The sequence below is a fragment of the Zophobas morio genome, unplaced genomic scaffold (assembly GCF_036711695.1).
Source record: "Zophobas morio isolate AGI-343-1 ecotype UQ-CSIRO unplaced genomic scaffold, CSIRO_AGI_Zmor_V1 ptg000568l, whole genome shotgun sequence".
Lineage (NCBI taxonomy): Eukaryota > Metazoa > Arthropoda > Insecta > Coleoptera > Tenebrionidae > Zophobas > Zophobas morio.
The window spans coordinates 110,888-130,328 of record NW_026972671.1 but is presented as its reverse complement, the minus strand read 5'-3'; the positions used below and the strand labels follow the sequence as shown (position 1 = coordinate 130,328).

Here is a 19,441-nt window from a genome sequence, read left to right as displayed (position 1 = left end):
ATAAAACTTACCATGTCGAAGCCGGATCTACCAGGAAAGTACTTCGCTTTTGCAAGAAATGAGTTCGCTTCCAAATTTAAGAAAGGGCCAGCATTGTTATAGAGATCCAGACACACCCGATCCAGCTGAAACTCAATGGCAGTAGCCGCATACTGTTATGAAAGTGACTAAACACGCTTGAGAAGGGCAGAGTTCTACCCTGTATACCTCGTGGGGAAGGGCGCCTTTCCGTTCCTCTTTAGTCGAGTAGCCAATCACCTCAAAAAATTCTTTCTTATCCTCCTCGCTAAAGGAAAAGCTGTGGTCAACGGCGTCTCCGCTTTGCGACTGCGAGTTATCAGGCTCCCGGCTGGTACCCGACCAGAGCCCATGCAACCAGGACGAATAGTATCCCTGTAAGAGTCATTTATAAAGTGGGAAGTAGACTGATGGCGGTTCATAGTCATCACCCGTGCAGTGGTTGGCTTCTTGCATATGTTCTTCTGCTTCATTTGCAAGTCGGCCAAACAGCGGAAAAAGCGGATGGCCTCGAACGTATACTGTCTTTCTATCGCCTCTAGGGTCTCTCGGACAGAAGCCTCCACATCCCTTCCAGAGGTAAACATCACGAACAGGAACGGGCTGTCACCGCTACACGAGAAACCTCGTAGAAAGTTCAATGTAGCTGTCGATATACTTCTTTTTTGTCAGACTTCTTTCTTGAAAGAACGCAGCCGAGCAGCATCTACAGTAAGCAAAAATTTTCATTAAGATCGTGGCTGTCATTTTTGGTAGAAGCTAACGACCTTTCTTTCTCCTTCACTTGTGCTAAAATGCAGTCGAGAGCAAAATACCACCTGCAAACAAAGCAAAGAATAAAGTCAACTGCCTACAGCGGAACAAGCAACGCTAAGACAACTTTGACGCGGGTGAGTTAAAAGGGCGGCCATAACGGTACTTTCGGTATTTATTTGCTTTTTCCGCCCTAATAACATTAAATTATCAATTTTAAACTGTAATATTATCGTGCCAATCAGAACGTTTCAAAGGCTTCCGCGATGCAAACAATGCAGCGGTACTGGCTCTCTGCAGGACAGCACGTTAGTGGAAGCTGGGTGGCGGATAGGGCACGTACCCTCTATGGTGATGGGGAGAAGCGGAAGCAGTAGCTTGCAGTCCTGCTGGGGCTGCTTCAGGTCCAGGGGGCCCCTCGTGTTCAACTTGGCTCGCACCGAAAAAGAAAGTGGCCCCAATACGTGCCCCAAGCCCTTCAGTGTTGGCTCGCTTGGGCCTACCATGCCAATTATAATGAACTCGCTTACGACTTTCAAAACAGTACTGACTTTTCTCTGAAGCTATCATGCACTTCATCGACTCCGCAAAGCCGTCGGCATCCGCCGTAGAGACAGATAACGCCTTGTTGTTCATATACAAGGAAAAGTTGTCCAAAGTCAGTAGCTTATAGGTTATAGCCGGAATCTAAATCAAGTGGCGTTAGAGCGTGCAAAAACAATAAGGCACGACAGTCAACATTACCGAGTCAATAAACTTTTCTTGCCAATTGGAATCAGTGGTCCGCAAAGAAAGATTCTCTAAAGTGATCCCGGCGGAAACGCACTCCTAAGTAAATTTGACCAGAAAAATAATTATAGAATTTTTAAAAATAAAAAAGATCATTATATGACCACACTAAAAAGCTAGTGACTATACCTCCGAAAGAGAAGAACAATCCTCATAGCGAATATGGACGTTGCATATCTGCACTTGAATGTTGTTAATAATCTTAGAGATGAGGGAAATTCCTCCCGGTTGGTCGCGGTCATTGTCGGTGGGTTGTGCTTCTTTTTCCTTTCGCAGATTTTCTTTTTTCTGCTCAAAGTCGGCAAGAAGTTTTTGTTTCTTTCTAAATTCTTGTTCAACTTCTTTGTCCTCGTCGTACTGAGTGATAAACAAGCGGCATGTCTAAAAAGAGCCTTCACAGAGATTTAAAGTACTTGACCTCTTGCTCGACTTTTGGCTTTGCCACGAGAAACAGACTGTCAATCTTCAGCTGTACTGGGCTAGAGCCAAGGTTGGTCCAAGGAATCTTCAGAAGAAGATTTTCCAAGTAGCCTATGAGAAAAAGACGGCTGCTAAAAAAAGGCATCGGGAAAAATTCTTCAAACTCACCAAAAGTAACCTCCACGGGAAGATCGAGTTTATCAAGCGCACTCTTGCTTAGCTTAACTTTTGTAAGAGACACTTCGCCTAACAAAATATTTATAAGCTAAGCTACTTTTAGTGTTAGTTTTTTTATTATTACTAAACTGTTAAAGGTGATAACAACTTCATTTATCTTAGTGTAACCATTAAATTCAATAACTTATTAGTGCAAAGTAAAATAAAACTTTGTAAAACTATATAAATAGTTAAAATATAATAAGCCTTCTGCGTTACAAATAGAAAAAAGTAACTATAATTTATCGAATTGATATAATATATATCGCAATTAAAAGGAAAATAAAAAGGAATATATATTTGTAGATAACTACATAAAAGTTTACAAATAGTTAACTAGAAAGAGGTAAAAATATAGTAAAAATGTTTAACCTTTCCACGCAGCAATAGACAATTTTTCTGGGTCAATATTTTCAATATAAGCGCCTTAAAAAATATTAAGAGGTATAAGTAACTTAATACTAAAATCATTGTGATAAGTAAAACCTATGTAGCGATTTAGTAAGTTGGCGGCTAAAGATTCTAACATCGTGAACACGTTCAACCTTTATTGTAGAAATATCTTAATTAAAGAGGTTTTAGAAGATTTATATAAGAATAGTCACAAGAGAGTTAACTCCTCTAAAGGTACTACTATAATAAAAGAAAAGTATAAACCTTACTGAAGCCACCTAAACCAAGATTTACGAGTTAAAATCTTATCTCAGATGAACTACCAGCGAGCGCTAAGTTTTGTCTCGGCGAAATATTTTTACTATATTTGGGCTGAGTTGAATAACCAGCACAGATTGGCAAACAAAAATTATATTACCCTAATTAACCAAAAATTTTGATAGAAAAGAATCTAATAAAAAAAAAACAACAACTTTACCCACTAAAAACTTGATAATCCACTTGTGGGTTGAGAACCTTAAAGCTTTTTCTAGCGCTCTTATTAAGGACGAACATAGAAGTGGTCTCCTTGGAGCAAAATTTATAACTTTCGTAGAAACTCAGTATAACCGCTAATTCTGGCCAGGAAACCGCCCCTTTTGCGGCTTGAGCTCTAAAACCTTTTTTTTGTGGGGACTCCCAGAACAAGTTGTACGTGCTGAGAAGTGTGCAGATACCTAAGTTATAAATCCAAACAGGTCACCAAATTAACTACCCTTATAATTTTTTGAAGGGTGTAGCTTCAATTGACTGCCTGATTAGTAGTCATCGTATCTAATATTTTTAAAACGTGTACATGCATTAAAGTTGGTATATATATGTTAAAAAAAACCATTTGACCATGGCGTCTTATTGAAGCTAGTTACATCAATTTCTTTATAGTACTTCACTAATAAACCATAAGAATAAAAGCTTCTAATGGCGTCAATCAACAATAGAGACTGGATGACGATTTAAAAATTTACAGGAAGAGAATAATTGTAAGCATCTAATTAACCATATTTTATGTATATATAGTGTAAGATTTTTATAATAAATTTAATTAGGTTTTTGGAGTTGTACACTCTTACTTGATAATTTATTTTATTGTTCTCTTTTATCTTGCGCTGAAAGTTCATATAACGGTCCCTGGTTGTGTTACATCGTGACTGAGTTAACCGTAGATAGCTCAATATTATAATTTTCACAAAATATACTAGATTGTAAGGTACAAGTGCTGCCCTCTTTGTAGTCTAAATGCTTTTCTTACCACCAAATTAATTTTTTCTCTTCAAATTCCTAATACTGATGCTAACTTCTCTAATTTGGCCTGTATATCGTACTTCATTTCTATGTATGTTTTACTATCTTCTAGTTTTCTTTGTACCAAGATTTCAAAGCACTTCATCTGTTACTGTAATATATCTGCATATTCTAAACCTAGGATTTAGGATCCTAAGATCCGGAAGGGGGCGTTCCCTAATAAGTAAAAAATAGATATAATTTAAAAAAAATAATAAGTAAAAAACAAGAAAGAGCTATAAATGAAAATGTAACTTGGGATTGTGTAAGTGTATGTACAGAAGTTAGAACTATGACATTTTAAGTGTAAAGAAAACTCAGAATTTACTGAAAGCGGACCGTTTTCTTCAATTGTAAGACCACGGGTTGACGTCGATGGTGCTGTTTACTGCGATTAATGCTAATGTTTCTTTAATTACTTGCACAAAATTCAATTTGATGTTTTGTTTGCTTTTGGCAACGAAGCCCTGAAGACGTTTCCTTGTGCTTTGACGGATTCTAACTTAAAAGTCAGCTTCTGTGTGTAAGCAGCATAGCAGTATTAAGTTACCGCATTTTTTAATATGGTTACCCTTCAAAGCTATCTGCAACGGTTATTTAAGTCCTAAACTTACGGGTTTATGGTAGTTAAAATGTCATAGAAAATAATTATTAATTAATTGCATCATTAGGTAAATTACAATTGTAAAAGCGTCTAAGATGTAAATCATATATCGTGGGATGCGTCTAATTCCCAAATGGTGCAAGTTTGCATTTGGGCAATTAGTTGAGGTAGTTGGCCATGTATGCAGTAAAGTGCATTGCAATCTTAAAGAATATCTTTAGTAAAAAAAAATTAAAGTACGTGAATTGAGTTTTATTGCTTTAAAGAACTTATAACAATCTTCTTCAGCACTAATTATTGACTAGACTAGCATAATAATTATACTTCCTATGGTTAGTACTGAAGTCTAATTAAAGCCAACTAGTTATAGTTATGTTCGGTTCGAGATTATTGTTGCTCTAGACAAGTAAGTAATTAATGTGAACTACATTCTATCAGTCTAGGTCCTTCTAAGCTTGTTATAGCAACTATTGTTAAATGTGCTATGTCATTTTATATGGTTACCTAGTGATGGAGAAAAGTTTGGTTACATAGCTAAGTATTGGTATTATTCTTGAGGGATAAAAACCTAATTTTACCTGCTTCGCTGTTAGATGCCCTCCGAGATAGGTCTTAGAAGCAATGAGTAATATGGGTTGCCGCCTCCAAGGAGCTATCATTAGTGCGAAAGGTAATAGGGGCTCCAAGCAGAGAAAAGGGTTTTTATCCCAAGGTACAGAAAAAATTTATCTGTTCGTAGATACGTTAATAAAACAAGCACCTTAAAATGAACCTGCAAACCTCCTTAGGATCAAATATATAGTTCTAATGCAACACATCAAACATAAAATTAGCTTTTTTATACATCAATATAATTCTTATTAGCTATTTTAGTCCATAAAACCAATACTAGAGCATTTCGGATCGATCATAATGGGATGTTTACTAGCTGTTATCTGACAGGAGAGAGTAGAAATCACGGTAAGTATATTTAATAATGAGGGCACTTAAGGCATCAAAAACTACCTTGCCTAAAATGTATGCTATTTCACCGCTATTTTTTGTATTGTAAAGTTATATAAATTAAGCTCAAATTCTTTAAGCTATTTTGGTTTTTTTATATAAAGCAAAAAAAATCATTAAGGAGTGACAGAAGGAAGGATAAATTTGAGGTTTCAGATTTATATATTAAGTAATGTTAACATAGTCTTTTTTAATCGAATAAAGTTATTGTGGAATCTTCATAGTAAATAACAAACATCTTCATAGTAATCTCTTTCTATTAAGTAAAGTAATTAAATGTTTCCCAATACTATTTATTAAAAACACTGGACAACTATTTTTAAGGCAAATTGGGAAAGAAAACCAGAAAAACACCATTATTTTAAACACTCATAGTAATGAAGACTTTCTCTAAGAGTGGAGTCTGGCCGCAGTATATTCCAAATTTTTTCTTCCAGAGAATTTTGTTAGTATTTTTGTCATACAATTTTATAACTCTAGACACAAATTTAAAAAAAAAATTTTACTATTACCTTATTACCGATAAGACTCCTAATCTAACAAATTAGTAACGGCGTTTTCTTTTCAAGTTTACAGAACCCAGAAAAGTAGGAAACTTTTGATATAAAACCATTTCCGTTATAAGTAAACTACTTTAGTTATAGCCAAGGAAAAGACGAATATAATTAATAAAAATCATCGACTTGTTTGAATTATATACGAACGTAGGCTCTAATTAAATTATTGAAGTTCCGCAGCACTTTTATAATACTCATAAACCGAAGACTTAAAGAAGCCTTTTTATTACCCTGTCATGCAATTTACTTATTTTGGTTATTTGAGTATAATAGCTTTTCCATTATTTGAATCATATTATAACGTTTTAGGTTTTATGTATCCAAAAAAAATTATTTTTACTTTTGCGCTCATTTTGCTGGTAATGGCAACCAAATTTTTATACGAAGTTACTAATAGTTTTATGGAATAAAGTTTTTATCGACATTTAATATTAAAAACCCGAGTCATATTATGTCATAATAAATGCATATTATTAATAAAATAACTCTAATTAACGAATTAGAAATTTAATAGTTAAACTACCTCCATATGTACACTTTTTTTACAAAAAATTTTTGTTAAATTTAAAGTATTTTAGTTTTAATGTATGGACTACCACCTATAAAAAAATTTAACAAAAACCAAATTTTTTAATATTTAAAATGATTGTACCATTTATCGTTCCAGTTTCTAATATAACTTGACTTATTTTTATCAACTTGCAGAAAACAAGCTAATTGTACACTTATAATTATAACCGCTTTATATAATACATTCTTTTCGACCAAATAAATATGTACTTTTTATTTAAAAGTTCAGGGTTAATGTAACATGTTAACAGTAAACCAATGGGGTGTTCTCAATAGAATTTGCACGAAATTGATTTGTTATGAAACTGCATGCGCGAGCCTTAGATGATAATAATAAAGAGGCCCCTGACATCAGGATTTTAGTATTGTGTATAATATAAAGCCGCTTAGTCTTGACTGCGCTTCACTTAGTGCGGGGTCCTTACTAACGATATTTTGGGCTATGTGTTTGGTGACTAGCCCTACTCAGTATGAAGTGTTGCCAAGAAAAAAGTTATTTTTACCTTGCTTAAATAGTGAAACTTCTGAGACGTTTAAACCATTATCTACCTTTACCTCGCAGATTTCTGAGAATCAAAGCTCTCGACTCGCTAGCAACAATCAAGTATTTATATTAGGTAATTCTGTTTTTGCTTATTCTTTACTTACCTAATATATCTGCTTTTACCTTTTGTTAAAGCGAGAAAAAGTTCTTCTAAACTAATTGACTATCGGCTAAGAAACAAGTCCAGGGAATTCACTACTTGTCTTCTACTTAACCTGTGCACTTCACACTACGAATACAGCTGTAATATTACCTCACTATCTTTAATCCGTTGCCATCTAACTTATCTGCCTAATGGTATCACTTTACTGAAAAGTTTAACGCGGCTTAATCTTTCGAATAATAATCTGTGTACATTCCCAATAGTGATATGCTCTCTCTATAACTTGAAAAGTCTTGACATAAGTCACAATCATATTAAAAGTATACCAAAAAAGATAAGGAATCTTGTAAAATTGGAACGTTTAAAATGCGAAGTAAATTCTTTGCGAAGCTTACCTAAGGAAATTGGCTTTTGTACTTCTTTAAAAATTCTATATATTGGTTCAAGCTTTGGTGGTAACTTATTGGAAAGTCTTCCCAATACGTTTGGTTTTTTAGAAAATTTGGAGTATTTGGACTGCAGTCATAATAATTTAGTTGTGCTCCCAAGTTGCTTAGGTGGATGCTTATTGTATAGACTACACACTTTCTTTTGACTTGTTTTTATATAATTAGGAGGGTTGAAATCTCTTCGCTTTGCCTCATTTGAAGATAATAAATTAAAGAGAATACCTAACTCCATCGGACATCTTTCTAATCTACTTCAGCTTAACCTTTCCCATAACTTACTGGCTACCCTCCCCTCTTCAATTATAAATTGCAAAAGCTTGCGTGTTCTAAACGTGCGTGCTAATTTTCTTAAAGTATTACCTGGGGAACTATTATTAATCTCTGAACGCACTACACTACTTTTAGGGGGAAATCTCCTAGCTTTTCACCCATCTTCCTGTTGTAATCACTTTAGTAATACATTTTTCAGTTTACAGTCTTCATCTTATATTAAGAATGGCGGACACTTCTCACTATATGGATCGGTTTTTGCAAAAAGAGGCGTAGTTCTTAAACGAAACTCTGACCAATTACTTGTTATCGGTTCTGTATTTAGAAAGAACTTTTATTCCACGATTACAGCGGCTTCGGAGCTAACTGCTGGCGTTAACGACTTTGATTTCAACACTTTTCAAACTTTCAGAAAAGAAATGGATTTTTTTTATAAAAAATCACATTTAAGAAATACGAGGGAATTTATTTTTAGCTCTTCTATGGAGTCGTTATGCAACAAGTTGAAAAATAATATTATAAAGTTTAAAGGATCTTTTAACAGCTGCACCCTTAGTCCTCGTACTTACACTACGGGATTAAAGGGTCGTAGTACCCCCAGTACCAAATTTGAAGCTCCATTCACACATTTAAGGAAAAGCAGTTCGGCTATTCCAACTTTAAAAGAATTTTCAAGCTGTGCTGTTTTAAGATGCTTCGCCCTTTTAGGAGGCGCTCATACCCTAAACCCGAGTGCTTGGCCCGAGATAGCTTATCATGTCGCGAACGTGTTGGAATCTAACTTAGCTGTTATTGACCTTCCAGTTGATATTATTCAATTTTTGAAAACTGCTAAAGGCTGCCATAACTGTCACTCACCTTGCTTTCTTTCGTCCAAATTGGCGCTGGTTAGAACTGAGTGTTCAGGTCATCCATGCATCCCATTTCTCCAGCGCTATTGCGCTTTTTGTCGCTTAAATTTTTTTAGGGCTTGTTCTTATAAAAGAATAGAGCTACTGTGGTGAACAAATCTGCTATTATGGATAAATAAGGTAGCGGGTGAGAACTTTCTTTAACTTTTTTTGAATGAAGGCCGGCTTCAGAAGTTAACAACGAATTGTTTGTTTTTTAATAAAGGGTTAAGACTTAATTTTTTTACTATACCTTTAAAATGTACACTGAGATCCACCACCTTGCTCCTGCATTGCATTTACAAAAAGTTGCGCCCATTTAATAAACAGAGTAGTAACTTTTGAAAAAATTACGGACATGCACACTACTTTAAAGGTGCCCTAGCGGTAAGTTAATCAAGCAGGCAGACATGGAAAGGGTGCAATTGCGAAATGGTCAGTCAGGAGGTAATAACGTATAAAGGGTGCTTAATTTAAATGAATTGTGTGCAGTATAGCAATATAGGGATCAAAGGAAAACAAAAGATGCTAAAGGTGTTTAAAAATTGGTGGGTCTGCACTTTATTTATTTAAAAATTAAATAATCCGCGTTATATTTTCTATAATATATCGCTCCCTTAAATTAATTTAAAAAGGGGACAATTAGATAATTTTTTGTTATTCAATTTTATCAATCAGGCTATATGTATCTGACTATGATTATTTTTCGGTTTGGTGACTATTTTTTTGCCCGGTTTTACTTTGCAGATTGCCCCCTTTATTATAAAACAAGGCTACACAAAGCCGGAAGCAAAAAGCTTCCTCGTTAAAACTAGTTACATATATATATATTTCTATGATGGGTTAGAATAATTTCGAAAAAAATACTATATGTACCCTTTAACGTAGTTGATACAAAAATGTCTTTTGTTATTTCCCACGTGCGCTAAACTACGCTAAAATTTAATGGTAATGAGGTTATTGGTACGTTTAAAGCAGCGTCAATTTATAAACCGCGTGCTGAGAGGTGATCAGTTTATTAACACCGAGCAATTAATTTCTAACCTGCATCAGGCCTATTATAGCGTAATATGCACCTATAATTAGACTTTTCATATGTAGTTATTAAGAAGTTTCAATAAACAATTTGAAAATCGAATAGTCGTTTTCAAAAGTTTTCTCAGTCAAACCATGTGGGTTATAAGAAATAGTAAACAAAAAACTGACTTAAATAACAATGTACGATGCCTTAAAAAAGTAATACTGTCCAATATCTTTTAGTTATTTTCCTAAACTAGATAATTGAGTTTTTAAAGATTATTACAAAAAAACAGATATAAACGGTGTAAGGTCTTTAAAAAAGTAAAAAGGTAAAGCAGCTCAGCAAAAATCTCGAGGTATAAATAAAACGAATTCACACATACAAAAGAGATATTGCGTTTCTCTCATAAAAATAAGCTTGTGCTTTCTAAAAGTATAAGAAAATTTTATAGAACATACCAGCAACCTCTTCTAATCGTAAATTGGTAACAAAGGCATTTTACAAAGGCATTTTATAAATAAAATGCCTTTGTTACCAATTATCTTTTATCAGTTAAGTTTAAAATTTGTTTGTGTACGAAAAAAAACTTTAAAAATTATAAAGGTAAGCTGATAATTATTTTGTAAATCCTTAAAGGGTAGAAACGTCGTGAAGATATATATATTTTTTAATTTCGTGGCTTTTTTGCTAATAGTAAATATACTAAACAATTAAAACTCTCAATAAAATAACTAAATTATATAACGATCCTGTAGGTGACGTATCTTCCAGCGGTTTCCGAAGTACGTGTAATCTTAACAACCTGATTTAAAAATAAAACTTTAAATAGAGTATGGATTTTATAAAAAAAACCAGTAATAAAACATTTTATTTAACTTCAGGTGGTAAATTATATTTTAGGGATTTTTTTTAATTTTTTAACATTGTAAATTTTAAGAGGAATTTATTTTACTAAAAAGAGTTACTCAAAATTATATAACGAAGCACAGTGCTTATTTATATTTATTAGATTATTAAGATTAAAAGACCTGCCCGTGAGAGAGCCCGTAGTACCGGGCCACCGGATCGTTCTTCGAAATTCGAGGAAGTTGAGATTCCCGAACTCTACTGAAGTGAGCAAACATAAAAAAGTAGACAGAAACAAGGGGATAAAAAGTTTCATACTATCTTTCCATTAAGATTTTTTTCTCTTCATCGGAGATAACTTCGTGTTTCGGGACAAGTTCATGTTCCGTGATATTCACAAGGAGCTCACTGTCTTTGAAGACTTCAAAAAACTGATTCTTCGATCTCAGTTGGTTTATTAACTTTTGCATTGCCAAATAAGTTATAAAGTTTGTACAAACCCACAAATAATAAAAAGTCCAAGATTTTGTAAAGTTTTATAATCCATTTAAAGTACTGTTTAATAGTTATTCATACTTAGTTAATCACGCTTCCCTTATAATAATTTTGCGTGTACACGCTACACTTTATAAATTTTTAACTAGTTAATACCTTCTGAGCGCTTGGACCAACCCCGTGTTCAACAATAAGTATAGCGCGCTGCACTCCATCTTGTTCCATTTGGTTAGAATATGCTAATAAATAAATATAATAGTAAACTGTATATTTTTTAAACAGATTTAGAGGTTATTATTAATTGTGGGAGCGACACACTGGGAGTGGCCGCTTCTTTCTTTTTTTAAAAAAGAGAACTGACGAACTTAAATTTCATAACAAACTTATATACGTAGTATACGCCCGAAAAATGCAGCGCATCCCACTAATGAAGCTACGCGAGAGATTAGATGCTTTCGACATTTAAAAAACAAGCACCAGAAATTTAAACTTCAAAATGGTAACTTATAATAGTCTAGCGAAAAAAAAGAATAAAAGAGCTTGCGTATGAACAATAAACAAAATAAAAGTATAACAAGAAAAATTTATAATAAGGATGTTGAAAATTAAAAAATAAACAAAGTAACCACCCAAAAGATTAAACTTAGACTTATTTTTTATTTACAAAAATCATAAACTTCCTAATTATAGTAAATTTTTAAGTATTCATGCTTCAATAATAGTTGTATAAAAGTAGCTGCAGTAAAGTATCAAATACAAGGGAAAGAAGGGATTGTACATACAAATATTGCGAAATGACCGCTAACTTGTACTGCAGAAATAAATAATACAATTTATACTTTTTCGAGTATAAAGTTAAAGTTATTGTTGTTAGCTCGTAAGAAGAGAATAAAATTGATAACAAAGGTACACAATAAGGCCAAAGCTAACTTGCGTATGTTAAGCTTAAAAATAAAGACCTTAAACGTTTAAATTAGTAAAAAGGGTTTTACACAGTATTTCATGTAAGTTAGTAAGGACAACGAGTAATTTAAAAAATAATAAGGATAAAGCTTACAGGTTAAACACAAAATTGAAATAATAGTTACTTATTTACAGTGACAAAAACTAAAGGTAAAGTAAACCTTCTATTGTCTGAGCTCTGAGTTTCTTGTCACCGCCGTAAGAAGGAGTGAAAAAACAGTACATTCTATCAGATTGCTCCAATTTACGCTGAACTAAGACTAGTAAACGAGAACGACTACATAGATTAAAAAGAAATAAGTTACATTTTTAAAGTAATAGTATACTTATAATATATATACTCTGGTTCTTCACCGAAGCGAATTTTAAAGTCATCCATAGTCATACCCAGGTCAGGCACAATGTAACCTCTATCGTTACACATTTCTAAAATCTTTATAAAAAACCTTACTTTTGGAAATTTAATCAGCAACTATGAAATACTGTTTTTCGTATTCTCCAAAGTGGTATAAAGTCATCGTTTCCGATCATGATATCATTAGTATTACAGTCAGAGACGAGCTACTACAATATAACGCTAATAAATATTTGAGCTTTCCCTAGGCCAGATCGGCACCCAAGGTCTGTGACCTCAATTTTGTAAACTCATCAAGCCACAGCCTTTCTATGTCCGGGGGGGGGCCGCAGCCACACCATATAAAACAGCTGATAGCTACACAAAGCAACGCTTTTTATATATCTGCCCTGACGAATGTGTACTCAGGCCCCAAAATGCACGATGCAAAAACACCTGGCAAGCCCAATGTACTTGCTCGAAATTCAAGTTTTCGTGCATACTAACTGGAAGATTTTTAATATAAAATAAGACAATCTTCAAATGGGGGTCTAACGAGCCAATGAAACTATTTACTATCAATTCGATAATGCAGATCTAGTATTATATGTAAATCCTAACCGCTATAGATATATTATTAGTCTCCTTCACCTACCCGCTAGTCAAAAAACTGTTTACCAGGTTTACGAGGTCAGTGGGGCCTCTGGCAATTTTCTATCGCCCCTCAGCAGAATAGCGGAAGTCTGAGGACAATACTCTTTCACTATCCCTCATAGTCGTGGTACCCCTTGGGGGAAGGATGAAAAATTTTGATGGATGATTTAAAGCTAGACGTTTTTATAGGGCTAAGCGTAGTACCCCTGGGTAGAAAATAACAGTAACCTCTTTTTTAATTGTTTTGTTTTATAATTAATTTTTTTTTAAACAAGTTGCATCGCACATGTCGGACTACAAACTTCTTTAAGGCCTTCTCAAGTCTCACGATTATTTCGGGATCTCGGGCAACATAACCCGAGATCCTCCCAGATTAAAAAAAAAAGCAATTTTGTTCTCAAACATTATTATTTTTGCACCGTATCTCTGTATCTTATTATTAATGAAACCATTTGGTTATGTATTTTGAAGACCCTAGTCTGTAGGGCTGCAAGGGTCATCAAGTTAAAATATCAAGTGCGTTGGTCTATAGGGCTAAAGCCAAAAGGAATTAAAAAATAACAACGGCGCATTCTTGGGAAATAAGTCGAACAGACATGCAAATATAAGGGAAGTTGTGAAATATGTTAAGCATCTGTACCGCATTTTTATTTACTTTATTAGTTGTTAGATGTCCCACCACACCAAAAACTGAGCGCCTACCTCAAGGGCACAGGAACTCATATATTAGGGTATCGAGTTCTAATATTAGTAACATCAATCGCTGAATATACCTAGCATCGAGTGCTATACCAAAATATAGCGCTAAACCTTTCTGGAATCAAAGACCAAATGACCAAAAAAGGTACAAATAGTGAGAATTTCGTTAACTATCAATTCACATTACTTAAGATGCCAAGGTATTTGCTACCAAATATAAACCTAGTTTCCAAACCATCTAGCAGGAGGTGGGATGTAACGATAATTAAATACCTTCCAAATTTACAACTTCGTTTAGTGTCACAGCGCTTCGTGCATATACCATATTCTAAAAAAGGATTTCTGTGCCCTACTCCTATAATATATGGACGGTTGCTTTATGGGATCAAATATAGAGGTTGTGTAGGGCAGTTATTTTTTTAATAAATATGAAAGATTAATTAGAAACTTGAAACAACTATCACTCAAATAAATTAAGAATAGCTTTCAGTTAAATAAAGAGTAACTCTTAAGATACAAGCTAAATTTACAATGTCTGAGCCTTATAGTGCGCCAACGATAATAAAATAAAAATAAAAAACATATAAAATTAGAAAATTAAGAATAAAAAGTTTATAAATTTTTTTTTTTAAATAAAATAAAAAGTGAACGTAAAAAGTTTGGGTATAAAATTTTAATTGCAAACGATTCTTTGCTCTGCTTCCTAATAATTAAAAACCTGATTTAGCGTTTGTTGTAATTAAAGTTACCAGAAAAGTATTTAACTCTACTATTGCGGGCTGGAAAGCGCTCGCATATAATAATTAGTTGGTACGAAGCACACTCAAGTACGGCATAATACTTCTTCGATGTCGAACGCACTATTTGCTTAAAAACAATACTTTAGAAAACAACGGCTTTACGCGGAGTATGAGAATAGTGGGATCGATGAGGGAAGGCTTTATGATCACAAAACTTTTCAAACACTGCTTTTTTTGGTGATTTAGCTGATTACCAGTAAACAAAAAGGTCAACTAATTAATTTCTCAAGCCAGAGTACAAAAGGCAGAACACTTTAACTTCAGACCCCTATTAAAAATTACTTTAGAGAGCAATACGCAGCTACGCTCAGGAAATTTGTTTTTACTTTAAAGAGTGCATGCAATGTACTTTACTAGGTTTAGAATGTCAAAAAAAACTTTAATGAAACACATGGTATACAACTGCATTACAAACTCAAGGTTCAAAGCACGTGATCACTTTCCAACCAGTTCATCCACAAATTAGTTCTCCCGCATCTCCCTATTTTGTTGTTTTTTTATATTAGGCCTATATGTTATCGAACGGGCTCCATGTTACATTATCCAGCTATTTCTATTATTCTAATATAATTTTAAATTTTTTTTTTAATACCGCAGTAACTTACTAATTTAATTAAGCCTACAATTTGAGCATGAGTTACGGCCTAAAAATTTCAGTTTTTAATAGCTGTGTAACATTATCATCAGAAGATTATTGCCGATAAAGTATTTTATATGGTCAACTTATATTAAAATTGAGATTACATGCACAAATATGGTTTTGCATGTAATGTAACGATTTATTAAAAATAAAAGAAATTTAGAACTAAAAATGAATAGATTCGACCTAGAGATGGACCAAAGAGAGAACTGGAGACGAAACCGGGAAGCTCACTAGACTCGAGACGCAACATTTTTAAAAGTATACTTGAACTAAAGAATTTATTAACATACGCTTTAGGCTAATGCGGAACCCTGTTACATCAAAGAAATTTTCTCTTATGGAAAGTTAATATATTTAGCTAACGGTATTATGTCTGCGTTGAGAAAACTAGAGGATATTAAACTTTAAGCTATTACAGCGCTCTTAATCAATTTTGTCCTTGGTGCGTGAAAACAATGTTGTTAAAATTAAGTCACTATTATCCTCTTCTCAGTATGTGCAGATGATTTAATGCAGAATGCGTAAAAAAAGTATTTTCTTTCCTTAAAAATTTTCCTAATTAAAAAAAGATTTTTTTGTGTAACTTTTTAGCCCTATCAGCTCATTTGTGTTTTTTAAATCTAACATATAAAAAAACTACCTTTTATGTATTACTAATATTCATCTAACAAAATAATATAATATATATTTTTGCACCATGGAGGAAAAATCCGCGCTAGCTGCTTATATTCTGAGGTTTCCCGTGGTAGTAACAGTCAGATTATAAGGGTAATTCTGTCGTCTCGGTGAGGGGCTTACTTTATACTAATTTGGCAAGTACGGGGATTTTACTAAAATTTTTTAATGAAATGTATAAAATAAGTATGTTAAAATTAAAGATTCTTTTATTGACCTGTTTCGGTAGGTATTTATACTTTTACAAAAGATCGAAATAAGCTTCCATAGATTACAATAAAAAAAAAATTTATTGCACCAAATAAAATTTACTATGTTTAGTTTGTATCCAATTAATAAGGTAGGTCAAATTAGATTTTGTGTTAAAATATTAATTTCTCCTTTCTTGTATTTTTATTGGTTGTTTCTCGGGTTTCTGATTGGATTAATCAAGGATCATTTTCCTGAGAAAAATGTTTTGAGTTTTTGTTTTATGGTTGATGGACCTTTATACTTAATGTTATATACAATGGTTTCTGTAATCTGTTTATTTTTGTTTTTCTATTAGTATTTTGAGTTCGGTATATTGAGTTTTGTATCCTGTATTTTAAATTGTGTCTTAAACGTCGTGTATACTAAATTATTGTGTTAGATTTAAATCGCCATACTGGGTTTATAGTCACGCTCAGTTGTTTAACATTTTAGTTTTACCCAAAATTGTTCCTTTCCTTATTTCGGCTTATCTTGTATTCTTTAATCTTGAGTTTGCTTAATTTATCAGTTTCTGTTTTCTAACTTGTGAATTTCAGTTAGTTTAGCGCTCTTTACTTTTATAGAATGTTATAGTCATTTCTTTGGTCATAAAACTCGGCTATTTGTATGTACCTTTAAATGCGTGAGAAGAACAAGGTAATACTCAGTTACATATTTCTAAATTATCATACAACTTACTATAATACATCTAAAAAATTTTGTTAATTGTTTAAGCAATAAAAAGCTAATAAAAATTTAATTAATTCTTCCAAAGCTTTATGCATTTTAGTGCACTTATATTACCCTGTCACGGCTAGAATGGCTTCCTTACATTTAAAAAAGATGCACCATTATTAAGTTTTGACGTTTCCACACTTTTGATCTCTTTATATTGGGTGTACTGGTGGAAAGGCGGGTTGCAAGGACGGCAATAACGTGCACCGCCCCAGGGCTCGGAACTGAGTTCTCCTGCCAGTAATCGATTAGTGCGCTTTGTAACCGTTCGAAGGTGCTATTCCTTATAGCCTTGAATAACCTACACCACCTAATCTGGCAATGACGAGGTTAATGTAGCCGGGGTAAATTTTAGCCAGAGTATAATTGGCGTGTATGCGAAAAAGGAGTATAGGTCGAAAGTTGTGTAAAATGAGTTATGTACAGATACATCTCGAGATAACTGTTTTTCTCTTGCGAAAAATAAGTCTAAGTCTAAAATTTCCAATAAGGATTATATGTAATAGGCTAACATAAGTACATCTCGAATAATATTTTCTTAAAAATAATAATTTTCTCAGTAATTTAGTGACGAAAATAGTATATGTTAGACATAATATTAAATCTGAGATATTCTGTCTTTTTATACTATTTTCAACAAAAAATTGTTATAATGAAATCCACTTAGCTTCTTGGTTTATGTAATTATATTAATTTAAAATTTTTTGGTTTTTATATTCACGATCAATAATTCCGCTTGCTAACAAATTTAATCAGTTATTGGGTAGCTTTTCCAAATAACAAAGCACAAGTATAATCCTCTTTTGTTATTACGAAAAAGGGAACCGAAATTTACTAAGTTCATATAGTTTTTAGTTTGCTTTAAATTAATTAAGTTTAACTAGGTTTTCTGTTTAGATTTTGTTGCTATTTTAAAGTTGGCGAATGCTTTTAGTTTGCGTTCGGTGTCAGATTATTTTTTTTTTAGCGCCCTCGAATACTTAGCTATTATTGCTATTTTTATACGAAATCTTTGTAAAAAAAAATTCATACTGTTCAATGTAAAAAAAGGGTAGGGAAAATAAAGTGATGAAAACAGAACAGAACAAAAAATATTTAAGCGTACTAATCAGGGGGCAAAGGGTTAATAAATAAATTGGGGAGACTAGGATAGAGCGTTACACAAAAGTTTATATGTTTTGATGTATTTTATTGCAACGGCAGTGAAAGAAGGGCTTTGAAAATCAAAAAATTTTCAATGGTTGATGTTAATATTGAGACAGTTGGGCAGCCCAAAAATTATTGCTTGCAAAAGGGCAGACCTTGAATTTCTCATTCATGTTTCTTAAGTATGCTTGCCTACCTGTAATTTTATAAGTAATGAACATTGAGGTCTCAATTACAGGACACAACTGTAAAAGCTTTCTTTTTAAAGCTACCATAATAGCATTCACCATATTCTTTTTTAAGATACTAGTTATAGATTTCTTAAGCGCTATTTATATATTGTTAGATATAGATAATGGTAGATAAGGCCGTTTGTATTACGGATGGGGCACATATTCAAATATTTTCACTTACCCACTTGGGTTAGTCTTGACATAAAACTCGCGCCCAATGGAAAGTTTCTAAGTTCTGGTCGCTTTTTTGTGATAAAACGCGTTTCTCGTCTCAGTAAAAATTTTGGTTTTGGTTTTGGTTTCTCGTCTTTTTAATTTCGTTCGTAGTTTTTTAGCTTATTCTAGTTTTCTTTAACGCGCTTTATTATCATATAAATTTTTTACGCTTTTTCCTTAAAGAAGGGTTATATTTTAAAATTTAAAATCTTAAATACCTTTATACATTAAATAGCGCTCGTCTAATTGTACGTCATCTTAAAACCTACCTGTTAACTGACAAGAGAGACGAAGGGTACAAAATATTTACTAAAAAGATCTTGAAAATAGGCCATAAGAGGGTAGTTGTCCTTTTCATCGAATTATTTCGTTAGTTATATGGGTCTCGCTTTTACTTTCCTGTGAAAGGAGTTGTTGTTCAAGGAGTATAGTTTTATACCTAAGCCTTAGTGTATATGTTCATAAGAAAAGGTGAATTCAAGTACATTATAAAAGCTTATGCTACCTCCCCATTAAAGAGCTTCTGGTTTTAAATGTTTGTGCTATAAAAAAAAACTAGATTTCTGTGAAACAATTAATAAGTTAAAAGATTAATTTGTCGATAGAAAGTACATCATAAGATGCATTATTGAGGAGTAAACTGCTTAGACTTCAACACAAGCGCAATTAAATTTTATGGGTTTGGCGGTCGAATAATCCTTAGTTCAAAAGTGCACTCGGTATAAACAGCGTGCGCTGACAACCTCAGAGGTAGGTCCATTTTTGTTTTAAACAGTCAGTTGGTATGTCTATTAAAACGTTAAAAGTAATAAAAATAGGCTGAAAGTCCTAAAAAACCTTTGGACGTACAAA

At 33.1% G+C, this 19,441-nt stretch overlaps 3 protein-coding genes across 3 annotated transcripts; 1 reads left to right on the top strand and 2 right to left on the bottom strand.

Moving 5' to 3' along the window:
• Positions 1–1,249: 1,249 nt before the first annotated feature.
• Positions 1,250–2,767, bottom strand: LOC135121330 (uncharacterized). The gene is made up of 8 exons (XM_064045648.1): positions 2,683–2,767; positions 2,569–2,622; positions 2,149–2,226; positions 1,979–2,091; positions 1,690–1,917; positions 1,516–1,599; positions 1,323–1,458; positions 1,250–1,263 (listed from the first exon to the last, which is right to left on the bottom strand). The coding sequence occupies exons 1-8, from the start codon at positions 2,723–2,725 to the stop codon at positions 1,250–1,252; spliced, it is 750 nt and encodes a 249-aa protein (XP_063901718.1). The 5' UTR covers positions 2,726–2,767.
• Positions 2,768–7,067: 4,300 nt separating this feature from the next.
• Positions 7,068–9,137, top strand: LOC135121338 (ras guanine nucleotide exchange factor L-like). The gene is made up of 4 exons (XM_064045657.1): positions 7,068–7,259; positions 7,322–7,483; positions 7,553–7,846; positions 7,904–9,137. Exons 1-4 carry the CDS (start codon positions 7,085–7,087, stop codon positions 9,010–9,012), a joined length of 1,740 nt encoding a protein of 579 aa, XP_063901727.1. The 5' UTR covers positions 7,068–7,084; the 3' UTR covers positions 9,013–9,137.
• A 1,465-nt stretch (positions 9,138–10,602) lies between these two features.
• Positions 10,603–12,816, bottom strand: LOC135121372 (uncharacterized). Its single transcript, XM_064045686.1, has 7 exons — positions 12,707–12,816; positions 12,565–12,656; positions 12,385–12,500; positions 11,417–11,499; positions 11,084–11,226; positions 10,948–11,026; positions 10,603–10,721 (listed from the first exon to the last, which is right to left on the bottom strand). Exons 1-7 carry the CDS (start codon positions 12,752–12,754, stop codon positions 10,656–10,658), a joined length of 627 nt encoding a protein of 208 aa, XP_063901756.1. The 5' UTR covers positions 12,755–12,816; the 3' UTR covers positions 10,603–10,655.
• Between the last annotated feature and the right edge of the window lie 6,625 nt (positions 12,817–19,441).

Bases quoted from the DNA above. Each gene is read 5' to 3' on its own strand.
- LOC135121338 (XM_064045657.1), top strand. From the start codon at position 7,085: ATGTGTTTGGTGACTAGCCCTACTCAGTATGAAGTGTTGCCAAGAAAA. The intron at 7,484-7,552 runs GTATCACTTTAC...CATTCCCAATAG, and splicing joins TCTAACTTATCTGCCTAATG to TGATATGCTCTCTCTATAAC. The intron at 7,847-7,903 runs GTGGATGCTTAT...TTATATAATTAG, and splicing joins TGTGCTCCCAAGTTGCTTAG to GAGGGTTGAAATCTCTTCGC.
- LOC135121330 (XM_064045648.1), bottom strand. From the start codon at position 2,725: ATGTTAGAATCTTTAGCCGCCAACTTACTAAATCGCTACATAG. The intron at 2,227-2,568 runs GTTAAACATTTT...ATATTTTGTTAG, and splicing joins GTCTATTGCTGCGTGGAAAG to GCGAAGTGTCTCTTACAAAA. The intron at 1,918-1,978 runs GTCAAGTACTTT...TTTATCACTCAG, and splicing joins AGCCAAAAGTCGAGCAAGAG to TACGACGAGGACAAAGAAGT.
- LOC135121372 (XM_064045686.1), bottom strand. From the start codon at position 12,754: ATGATCGGAAACGATGACTTTATACCACTTTGGAGAATACGAAAAACA. The intron at 12,657-12,706 runs GTATTTCATAGT...TTTTTTATAAAG, and splicing joins TTTGGAGAATACGAAAAACA to ATTTTAGAAATGTGTAACGA. The intron at 11,027-11,083 runs GTATGAAACTTT...TGCTCACTTCAG, and splicing joins AAAATCTTAATGGAAAGATA to TAGAGTTCGGGAATCTCAAC.